General features: G+C 37.7%; 1 protein-coding gene across 1 annotated transcript; it reads left to right on the forward strand.

The window, feature by feature from the left end:
* Window positions 1-1,974: 1,974 nt before the first annotated feature.
* GALR2 (galanin receptor 2) lies at window positions 1,975-10,443 on the forward strand. The gene is made up of 2 exons (XM_039328050.1): window positions 1,975-2,738; window positions 8,280-10,443. The coding sequence occupies exons 1-2, from the start codon at window positions 2,377-2,379 to the stop codon at window positions 9,058-9,060; spliced, it is 1,143 nt and encodes a 380-aa protein (XP_039183984.1). The 5' UTR covers window positions 1,975-2,376; the 3' UTR covers window positions 9,061-10,443.
* The last annotated feature ends 1,564 nt before the right edge of the window (window positions 10,444-12,007 follow it).

Here is a 12,007-nt window from a genome sequence, read left to right on the forward strand (position 1 = left end):
CTCATCTGGGACAGCTGGAACAGTATCAGGGTGGCTGTGTGCTCCAGGGAAGTTAATTAAGGAAGAAAATGAATTGTTTCCTTCAGGAAGAAGCATGAATTGAGGCACAGGAAGCAAGAGCAGCTCAACTATTTGTCACCATACTGCATTTTTTGTTGTTTTGTGATCTACAGTTAATCTGTTGGTGGCTATGATTTGTGGCAACCAAGTTGCAGCAACTTACACTGATCTATCACAACCCCTCTCTTATCTATCACAACAATACACACATACGTACACATACATCATCTCTCTCCATCCATCCATCCATCCATCCATCCATCCATCTATGGATTTTCTTGTAGTTCTAGCTTGAAATGCTGGTGATAAAGAAAAGTACCCATGGACAGAGAACAGTTCACAAAGCAAGAATGCTGCAACTGTTGCAGTTTCAATTAAAAAGAATTGAAATCCTTTTCCTTATTCATGTGTTGTTCCTTAATATATTTCCAATAGTGGAATGTTGCTTAACTGAAATATTGCCTTATTTGAGGCTGTCTTAATTGCTCCATGGAGCAGTTCTTCTTCGTCATAAGTTGTCTTTGAGACTTTCATCATGATAAAATCTAGGCTTGTTGCACTTTCCATCCCAAAGGGAACATTATCAGAATCCCCATAGGTAAAGTTTCTTGTGGGAGATCATCCTGCTCCAGAGATACAAGAGGTTCCATCTCTACCATATTCCAGAGGGCCATCAAAACCTGCCTTTTTCAAAGAGTCTTTGGGGAGGGGATATTGCACATATTATAGCGATTGCTGGAGCTATGGTTTGTATGTTTAAAATTATACTTATTTTTATGCATACAAAACAAGTATAATTTTAAAAATGCTATCCACAATTCCACCAGTATCCTAATCTGCTTTCTGTATGAACCAGAATACCCTTGAAGTCAGTTCGTAGATGTATTTAAGCTTCCTAAATAATACACCAAGTTGCTCAGATAGACTTACTCATAAAATGGATTTAAAAAGTGACTTATGTGGAAGAAATGGTCAGAATCTTCCAAAAGAGACATTGAAGTGTCTCAAAATTTAAAGTTTCCTTAAGTTCCTTTCACAGAATAACCTAGTAGATTTCTGATATCCCTGATCACAAAACTGCAAGGAGGAAGTACGTTCTGAGCTGGCAAAACTGATACAGATCTATTGCCTTCTAAATCCTGCCCTCATTGCTTCCGCCTCGCTTCCCTGCTCCTGAACTATATTCCAGTCAACTCTTTGCCGTAGTCAACATCCACAATCGACTATGGTTTGCAAATCATACTGGCCAGGTTCACACATTCCTCTAAGCCAAAGCCAAACAAGCCAATTTATGAATCCCTCCCCATTGAGCCTACTCCACTGGCCCTGCCCCTTCCTCAAACTCTGAACTCCAGACCCAGCGTCCTGAGCATATATACATTCCTTGCTCCTGGTTGCTGATGTTAGTGCAGGCACATTTTCAGAGATAACATTTGTCAGAATCGGAGGAAAACAGTATGTAAAACATTTACATTGGCCCTATATGGCAGCTGTCAGTGAATGTACTATCACATTCCCAGTAGGTGTTTGAAATGTTTTGGACGAGAACTTGCAGCACAAGAGGTTCTTTTTCTGACTTACCAGACTGTGCTGTTCATCCAACTGCATTTTAAGTTCTCAGTGGAAACTTCCTGAAACCTTCCAGCTAAAACACATGGGCAACTACCTAAATGGTCAGAGAGACTGTGTGTGTGTGTGTGTGTGTGTGTGTGTGTGTGTGTGTGTGTGTGTGTGTGTGTATGTGTATGTGAGGAGGGGGCTGTATTTCCATAGACACCATTACTTTTATTTTGACTGTTTGTCTCCCTGGAAACAAGGGGATGTCTTGAATATATTAGTTGTCCCCATGAATATGATGAAGGAGGATTCAGCACAGGCTGAATATAACAGGCTCGGAGGGGAATATAAAACGGGCAGTGAGCATGACTGGCATGAAGTTTAGTCTCAGCTTGCACACCTACGAGAGTGGCTGCCAGTGAATGGTTTTCTGTGAGAGACACGGCAGAAAACCAAAAAAGCGTTTCAGCACTGCACAAAGTGGAAATCCGCTTTCAAGAAAAAGTACAGCTTTCACAGTATGTGATGGCAGACAGAGATCTGGCATCAATGAATGGAAGTTCCTCTGATCTGCAGGATTATAAATGGAAAAGTAGCAGAAAATATCCGCTAAGAAGAAAATTGTTATTTTTTTTCCCAAGAAGTTTTGACTGAAAGCAATCTGCAGTTGTCAGTGATCTGAGCATTTCTGGCAAATCCAGGGAGCGAAAGGATCTTGACTCCCGTTTCTTCCCTACCAGAGGACACTTTGCTTCCAAGATGAACAGAACACTGACCCTGTTAAACTCTTCGGGGGTTAGTGAGAGCAACACTTGGCAGCTGATCTCTGTAATCATTCCCTTGGTATACTCTTTGATTTTCCTAATAGGCACGGTGGGCAACTCTCTAGTCCTTGCAGTGCTGCTGAGGAACGGGCAAGTGACCAATACCACCAACCTCTTCATCCTCAATCTAGGTGTGGCTGACCTCTGCTTCATTGTCTTCTGCGTGCCTTTCCAGGCCACCATCTATAGCCTGGATGATTGGATCTTTGGCCCCTTCATGTGTAAAGCAGTGCATTTCTTCATCTATCTGACCATGTATGCCAGCAGTTTCACTCTCACAACTGTATCCTTAGACAGGTGAGTAAGCAGAAGGGCTGTGGAGGCTAGATTTTGAAAGTCATGGTGTAGTTTTGGAAACTACTATACGATTTTAACTTTCAAACAATAATAACTTTCCAGTCTCCCTGAACACCTCCCCCGCTTTGTCTCATAACTTGCAGGGAGAACATGCATCTCTTGAAAAACTCAGTTTAAAATAAGTTTAAATTTAAATGAGTTTAAGTGGACAGCCATACTATATTGCAAGGTTTTGCACTAGACGGCTATTGGAACATCGTAATGTTGTGCCTCTCTTATACAAAAGCAATATTTTTGTTTGGAAGGGGTATCTCTAATTTGCAAAATGTCAGGTGCATTGGTAGAGTTACGATATCAACAGCACCCAACAGTTTAACTATTACATTTAAATTTATTTTTCTGCATTTATGCAGAAATATGATATTCTAATAGTCATCTAGTGTAAAATCTTGCAATATAGTGTGACCTTCTAGGCAGTTTCTTGCTGATGGAATAGATGAAATAAATTACAGACATTAATTCAAAGCATTTACAGAGTACCTTTACCTCTGCCTCTATTGAGTGGGGAAACTGATGAAAAATATAGTGCTCTCTCTCTCTCTTATTCATATGTTCAGTTACATCCAACTTTCAGAGACTTTATAAACAATGAAATGTGTAGCATCTCCTAGGCTTCTGTCCCACTTGACTTTATTGGGGTATAACTTAGATATGTAGGTACAGGTAACCTCCACAGGCAGTTTTTATTCCAGTAAGGGATTTGTTATTCAGAAACTTCATTCTGCTTTCAGATTTCCTTCCTGCTTTGATGAGTGGGGTTTGATTCTAACATTAAAGAAAAAGAGCATATTCTTTTTACTCAATGCAACTCTACATTTTATGAGGACAAGTCATTGTTTGTCACAAATTATCAGATCTGGATGCAAAGACTTTATTGGTATCTGTATTGCTATCTACCATCTAGCAGCTGTCTTGATTTTTTTCAAATGAAATTTGGCAACCTTAATCTGATGAAACCTCAGCGAATCCTAGCTGTCTGGTGATATATATTTATTATTTTATGTGTAAATTACACACAAATTGTTAAAAAATATTCCCATGAAAATTGAAAAAAGTTCTATAAATTATTTAGATTTTTTTTACTGCTGCATCTTAGACATTTAATATAATAGAATATAAAATTAATAATATGATATAGGATCATAGTGTGCTCTTTTTAAAGAATAACATGCATTCTTTTTATTCTTTTTAAAGAATAACATGCATTCCATATCACTAAACCAGAACATACATTGCTAAACAGAACACAAGTTAGTCTGCAACAGAAGACAAACCATACTTTGCATTATTCTTCAACTGCTTCTGATGCTGCTTATACTTGTGGTTGTTTCCTAATACTTTTATATACTGTTATGAGTTTTACATTCTCATGTGAATATAATATCTCTGGATATGCATTATGTCAAGATGATTTCAAGATGAAGAAAACACATGCATACAGCCTGTGTTTCAACATAATTGGAAAACTGTTTTTTTTTTAAAGAACGGAGAGTTAATTCAAACAATTATTCCAAATCAAATATCGAATATTTTTAAAACACACATACAGTGGTGTACAAGTGATTATTCCAACAGCCTTTTACATTTACCAATTTTCCAGTATGTGGACCAGTACACTAATTCTAACATTTCCAAACATTAGGCAGGGTACACTAATGCTTGCCAAATAAGGAAGGCAAGGAAAAGAAATGTCAAGAAGTTTTATATATATATATATCTAAGGAAGTTTGAGCGGTTTCTACTCCACATGGAATAGAAAGCATAATTTTATATATATAATGGAAGTCACAGCTGGTTGCAGCACCTAGCCTATCTTGCTAATCTAAAAAACAAACAGACTAAGTAATGTTGCATATTTTTATTACTTTGATAGAAGATCACTAAGAAATCCCAGAACTTTAGATTAGATTGGAGAATTAAAAACCCTGGGAGAAGGCAGTGCAAGCTGTTTCTGCAGCTATGTAGGTTTTCTCATTCCTGGCATCCTTCAGTTCTGGTATCCTTCAGATCTTTGGACTTTCTTTTCTAGAACACAATAGTTCTGTACCATGGTACTCGGCCAGTGCTAATAGTACTAGGATATATGAATTTGTGTACAAATACGTTTTGTCGGGTAGCAAGATATTATACACACACACACGTACACACCTAGTCCTTGGCTAACAGCAGTTCATTTAATGACCTTTCCAAGTTACAATGGCACTGAAAATAACTTATAACTGATATAACTGTTTTTCACACTTACAACATTGCAGCATCCCCATGGTCACATGATCAAAATTCAGATGCTTGGAAACTGACTCATATTTATGACCGTTGCAGTGTCCGGGGTCATGTGCTCTCCTTTTGCGACCTTCTGACAAGCAAAGCCCATAGGAAAGCCAGATTCAGCTTTCTGTCTCGAGAAAGGTTGTCAGGTTGTCGTTAGGAATTTTGTAATACAGAAATTCAAACAAATCTCAAGAGTTTCCATTTCAATGTATGTGCTAACATATGGTTATCTAATTTATCCACTTTCTAAGATTCTATAACCTCTTTTCCTAACAATGAACTCAATTAACGAGATGCTGTGACTTTTGGTTTCTTGGTCGTGGGCTGTTGATAGGAAGTTAGCATATTACCCATTTTTCTTTTTAATGCCGAGAGCCTTTTCAACCAAAACTCCCTACCAAATACTGTATATTAAAAACTATACTTATAATAATAATAGAATAATAGTAGACATATTGGAGTATTATGAAGCCCACCCAGAGAAACAAGCGGCCCTTGTTTTTCTGGATGCTCAAAAGGCCTTTGATAATCTAAATTGGCAATTCATGATTAGGCAAATTAAACTTATGGAATTGGGAAGTAAATTTGAAAATATGATAGCGGCAATATATAAGAAGCAGAAAGCTAAGGTTATAGTAAATGGGGACACCACCAACACATTTCAAATAACCAAGGGAATATGTCAGGGATGCCCTTCTCTTTATCCTAACACTAGAAATACTTTTAAATTAGAATTAGAGCAAACCAAGAAATAAAGGGAACGAAAATTAAAAGAGAAGAATACAAAGCACAGGCCTTCGCAGACGATATGGTATTTATCATTGAAGAATCTTTGGAATCCAGTCCCATTCTAATACAAGAAATAGAAAAATACGGGGAAATATCTGGACTTAAAATCAACAAAAGGAAAACCAAAATGATAGTTAAAAACTTAACAACAAATCAGAAAAAAGAATTAGAAAAGGAAATGGATTTACAAATTGTAAAAAAAATTTAAATACTTAGGGATATGGTTGACTGTGAGATGTTTCTCCTTAAAGGAGGATAATTATATGGTATTAGTCCAACAAATAAAGAAGGATTTGGAAAAGTGGGGGAGGTTACAGCTATCGCTTTTAGGTAGGATCGCGACTATCAAAATGAATATCTTACCCAAATTATTATACTTATTTCAGACAATTCCCATATCATTAGATAAGAAATTTTTTGGAGAACTTAATAAAATTATTACAAAATACATTTGGTTAGGAAAGAAGGCGAGGATAAAATTACTCTTTCTCCAAGACAACAGAAGTAGAGGTGGCTTTGGACTCCTGTCATGGGAAATTTATTACAAAGCAGCAACTCTGGTCTGGATAAAAGATTGGGTTAACTTAAAGAAAAGAAGAATCAACATTGGAAGGGCACGATTTACAGAAGGGGTGGCATGCCTTCATGTGGGATAAAGGAAATAGGATACACTCATATTTTTATAGACATAAAATAAGAGATGCATTGTTACGAACCTGGGAGGATATAAGGAAAAAACACTATAGGAAAATTCCTTGCTGGCTATCTACCATGGAGGCAATGATCCACCCTAACATGTTGGATATAAGCAAAATGCCCAGATACTCGGAAATTTTAGATAAAGAGGGGAAGCTCAAAGTTATTAAAAGAACAGGGAATAACTGTTGATTGGTGGCCATACTTACAATTGCAATCTAGATATAAGAAAGATGCGGAAGAATATGGAATTGATATGGAACTAAAACAATTAGACAAACTATTGTTAGGCCCTGAGGGAAAATTAATATCCAAAATATATAACTATTTATTAGAATTTGATAGAGTACAGGAGATAGTGAAAGAACCGATGATTGCATGGGCAAAAAACATAGGGCACAATATAGAATTAGAAGATTGGGAAAGAATTTGGAATAAAAATTACAAAATAACAAAATCCGCTGTATATAAGGAAAATCAATATAAAATGCTATACCGTTGGCACCTAGCCCTTGCAAGATTGGCCAAAATGTATCCGAACCAAAGCCCAAAATGTTGGAAATGTAACTATCGTCAAGGTACCTTCTTTCATGCTTGGTGGTTGTGGCCTGAAGCGAAAAAATATTGGACCAAGATACAAGAGTGGCTACAAGACTTAACAAAATGTCAAATCGAATTAAACCTGGAAACATTTCTCCTGGGAATACTTAAAAAGAAATTTGATAAGAAAATAAGATATCTGATTTTACATATTTTAACTGCGGCAAGAATTGTGTTCGTGCAATACTGGAAGGAATGCAATATACCACCAGAGGGATTTTGATTATTCAGAAAATATATGAATGTGCCGAAATGGACAAACTCACTTTAGAATTAAAACAAAAAGATGAGTCGGAATTTTACACAGTTTGGGAAAAATGGTATACTTGGATAGACAATAGAAACAAAAATTGGAAATATACATAAGGCTATTGTGGGTTAGATATCAAATGTACATAGTGCATATATTGTACAGAATGTTGATCCAACGTATATAAAAATGACACTGAATATGTACTGTATAAAGGAAAATGATATTATGTAGCTTTATTAAAAATAAAGTTTGTTTGCAATATGTACGTATGTACGTACATACATATGTATGTATGTATGTATGTATACTTGAAAATGTCTATATCTACAGTATGTCTATGTTGGGAGGAGAATGTGTAATGCTTTTTAGCTTAATTCTCAATGACTGGACCAAACCTTTGCAAAACATTGCATCACCAAACATTGGCAACTTAGCTAGACAGAGCTTCCCCTGATCCCAACTTGAAGAAATGATTAAAATCCTTTTCACTTTGTGAGATGGTGACTTGTGACTTGTTTTGTATACAGCACAGCAAAAGGGAGCACACCTGAAATGTCAGTATAAAACCAATAAGGTTTTAGACTAGCATGGCAAAGAAATATACTCCAGAGGCTTCCATACCCTTCCCAGTTGTCTCCTCCTCCTTTCTTTTTGCCCTAATACTCTTTGCTTTTCAATACATGTGGCTACTATCTCTCCTAACATGAATATCTTTCAGTACCCAGGAGGAATGCTCTGCAGCCATGGCTCTTTACTCACAGAATACTATTGTACTCATCTAAGTAGTTGCAGCCTACTAACTCTGAATTTCTTTCACCTATTGGCATACCTCAATATTGTAGCTTTTTCTTGCTTTCCTTTTGTCTACCTAGGTATTTGGCTATAAGGTATCCTTTGCATTCGAGAGAACTAAGAACACCTAGGAATGCTGTCACAGCAATTTGCTTCATCTGGGGTCTTTCATTCATCTTCTCTGGACCGTATGTCAGCTACTTCCAGGAGTATCAGATTGCCAACATTACTGTCTGCCATCCCATCTGGGAAATGTCACAGCGCAAGATTATGGATCTCTGCACATTTATCTTCAGCTATGTCATCCCAGTGTTGATTCTCAGCTTCACCTATTTAAGGACCATACGCTATCTCTGGACATCTGTGGATCCCATGAAAATCATGTCTGATTCTAAGAAAGGTAAACGCAAAGTCACTCGGATGATCATTATTGTGACTGTTCTCTTCTGCCTTTGTTGGCTTCCCCATCATTTGGTCATCCTTTGTTTTTGGTTTGGCTATTTTCCCCTCAACAATGTTACCTTTGTGCTCAGGGTCCTGTCTCACCTAATCTCCTATGCCAATTCCTGTGTCAATCCTATTGTCTATGCCCTGGTATCGAAGCATTTCCGGAAGGGATTCAAGAAGATCTTCAGTTGCCTTCTGCATAAAAGAGTAACCAACAAAGTTCATGTAGCACAGGTGACCCACACAGTTAGTACTTTGGAGGCAGACTTGACAGAGGTAATGGATGTCAATGAGCCTGTACATACAGGAGCTTCTACCTGCTGTCACATCCCAGTTCAGACATGGAATGAGGCAGAACAGCTGAGTCATCAAGAGAAACCTACCGATTCTTTTATCACTTTCAATATTACTTAAGATAGTTCTTGCAGTAGTGGCTTCCAATCAAAGTATAATTGCTATAATCGTTTAAATGTAAAGATTATTTTTCAAAACATGGGATTTAAAAACCCTAGAATTGACAGATGGCTCAACCAAGGTTCCATATAGTTATTAGTTATTGTTCCAAAAATAAGTCTGTGCCATAATTAATCTATTGTAAAAAGATCTATAATAGCAATGGTCATACCACACTGAGGCCAAGGTGACCACAAGAGTGATAGGTAGGGAGCTACTTGAGGGGAATGCTTTGTACATTTTTGGCAGTGTGTTTAAGAGATTAGCCAGCAATCAAATATGAAATATGGACTAAGAGAGTGCTACAAGTATACTCTGTGATACTGATAATAGCATTCTATATCTATGAATGAGATTAGATTAAATGGCTCTCAGGTCTTTTTTAATCTTTGATGCTGGAAGTTTAAGAACAGGGTGATAACTCTGCCAGAGAATGAAGCTGTTTGTTTGGGTCAGGGACTTTGAAACAGTGGGGTGAGCTACCATGGACACTTGTATTGTTTGTACTCAGGCTTTAAACTCAGGCTCAGAATAAAATATTCTTAGGAACATGCAACACGGACTCACTAAAATTTATGTACACATAAATGAACTGTTAATCATGTTAGATTTCACAAGAACATGTATTATGTATGGTGATATACCTCCCACCCATTGTAAAATAAGAAAAACAACAGCCTCTCAGTGTACAGCATGCGCTTTGTTGTTGGATGAATTGGCTTCCCTGGGGCACTGGATTATTTTCTCCACAGAGCCTGTTTCTGTTATAATGCCTACAAGAAATCAATTTTGTTCTGATGGCAAGGACTGAATGAAGAATAGTGGAGAGAATGTGCTTTTTAAAAATTCTGTCTGAAAAAAATGATACTCATTTGTGATACTTATTTCCTGAAATTCAAATTACAAAGGCAATTCACAAAGACATTTTGACCATCTGGTGATTGCAAAAACAAAACAAAGCTGGAATTATAAACAATTGCATTATACATACATACATACATACATACATACATACATGGCATTTGGTTTAACATGTCCCATTTTTATAGTAGAAGTTTGAATAAGAATGGATTCTTCTACAGCATAATGTCTGGATGATTTTTTTTAAAATAAAGAGGTCGTTACAGATTATCTTGCAAACATTGCAATGTCATTTGCACCAATTCAACACAAGGTAATTTTCAGTATACTTTGGTGTACAGTAAACTGAAATTCAGATACTTTGGTGTATAGTAAACTGAAATTCAGATACTTGTTACTTTGGACAATCATAATAATCTGTTCTGGCATTGTGTTGCACTGTAGCAGGCGCTGTTTGTTGAGTTTTTGTCAATTAAACCCAAGTTTGGCATAAAAGTTTCCGTTTTCTTCCTCCATCCCTTTTAGGCCAATGTTGCCATTTGGCAGGCCAGATCATCACCTGGTTTATACCAACCTCCTACCCTCAGATGGAATTGAGTCATCAATTATATTCAGAACTTAGCATATTTCTAATTTGAAAACAGTGTACCTTCACAATTGGCTGGTAATTCTGGGAGTTGTCATCCAACACATTTGAAAGGTAGCAAGTTAGGAAAGGCTCTCTCCACTCCATTCATGATGAGAAAGATGACAAACAAATTTAATAAATAAAATAAAAATAATGGCTACCACAGACAAAGGGGGTGGCCTACTGGCTACAGCTGTGTGGGACATTGCAGGGTTAAACCATTGGTTTTCTACCCTTTGCTTTTTAAAATCTATACAAAGATATAATCCACTGGTTGAAGGTGCAATATTATCAATATCTTGTGATATCCAGCCTCATGCTGCTACCAATACTGGGCTGGAAATGCCATTAATATTTTGTCCTGGTTTCCAGAGGCTGGTAGGGTCAGTGTGGGACTGAATAGGCAAACAAGACAGAGCTGCTGCTGTTTTGTTTGAGGTTCTCTCTTGACCCCAGTGTTGTCACTGGATAGAGAAATACAATTCCTGAGGAAGCAAGTCCATAATTTAGGGGTCCTCTTGGACTCAAGATTATGTTTACAGCCAGGGCAGGGTGAAAGCTATGGCCCCAGGGGCCTTTGTTCAGCTTTAACTAGTTTACTAGTTGTGCACTAGCTTATATGCCTTTACCCCTTATATACAGTTTAATTCACTAACGCATGCCTTCATCCTGACCTGGTTAAATTACTGCAACATGTTCAACAACCTGTGGCAGCCTTTGAAAACCATCTGGAAGTCCAAATGGGCCAGAATGCAGCAGCTTGTCTGTTAGTCGGTATACAAGACCAAGAGCATATTACTCCAATGCTACAAACTTGCCTGGCTTGTGCTGCAGCTGCCAAAAAGGCCAACACAGTGCTAGGCTGCATTAACAGAGGGATAGAATCAAGATCACGTGAAGTATTAATACCACTCTTCAATGCCTTGGTAAGGCCACATTTGGAATACTGCATCCAGTTTTGGTCACCACGATGTAAAAAAGATGTTGAGACTCTAGAAAGAGTCCAGAGAAGAGCAACAAAGATGATTAGGGGACTGGAGGCTAAAACATATAAGGAACGGTTGCGAGAATTGGGTATGTCTAGTTTAACGAAGAGAAGGACAAGGGGGGAAATGATAGCAGTATTCCAATATCTCAGGGGCTGCCATAAAGAAGAGGGAATTAAGCTATTTTCCAAAGCACCTGAAGGCAAGACAAGAAGCAACGGGTGGAAACTAATCAAGGAGAGACGCAACCTAGAACTAAGGAGAAACTTCCTGACAGTTAGAACAATTAATCAGTGGAACAGCCTGCCTCCAGAAGCAGTAAATGCCCCAACAATGGAAGTTTTTAAGAAGAGACTGGACAGCCATTTGTCTGAAATGGTGTAGGGTTTCCTGCCTGAGCAGGGGGTTAGACTAGATGACCTCCAAGGTCCCT

The sequence above is a fragment of the Crotalus tigris genome, unplaced genomic scaffold, assembly GCF_016545835.1.
Source record: "Crotalus tigris isolate CLP2741 ecotype Arizona unplaced genomic scaffold, ASM1654583v1 scf7180000024370.6872682, whole genome shotgun sequence".
NCBI classification, from domain to species: domain Eukaryota; kingdom Metazoa; phylum Chordata; class Lepidosauria; order Squamata; family Viperidae; genus Crotalus; species Crotalus tigris.

Coding starts and splice junctions, on each gene's coding strand:
- GALR2 (XM_039328050.1), top strand. CDS start 2,377: ATGAACAGAACACTGACCCTGTTAAACTCTTCGGGGGTTAGTGAGAGC. Junction 2,739..8,279: donor ACAACTGTATCCTTAGACAG/GTGAGTAAGCAG, acceptor TTGTCTACCTAG/GTATTTGGCTATAAGGTATC.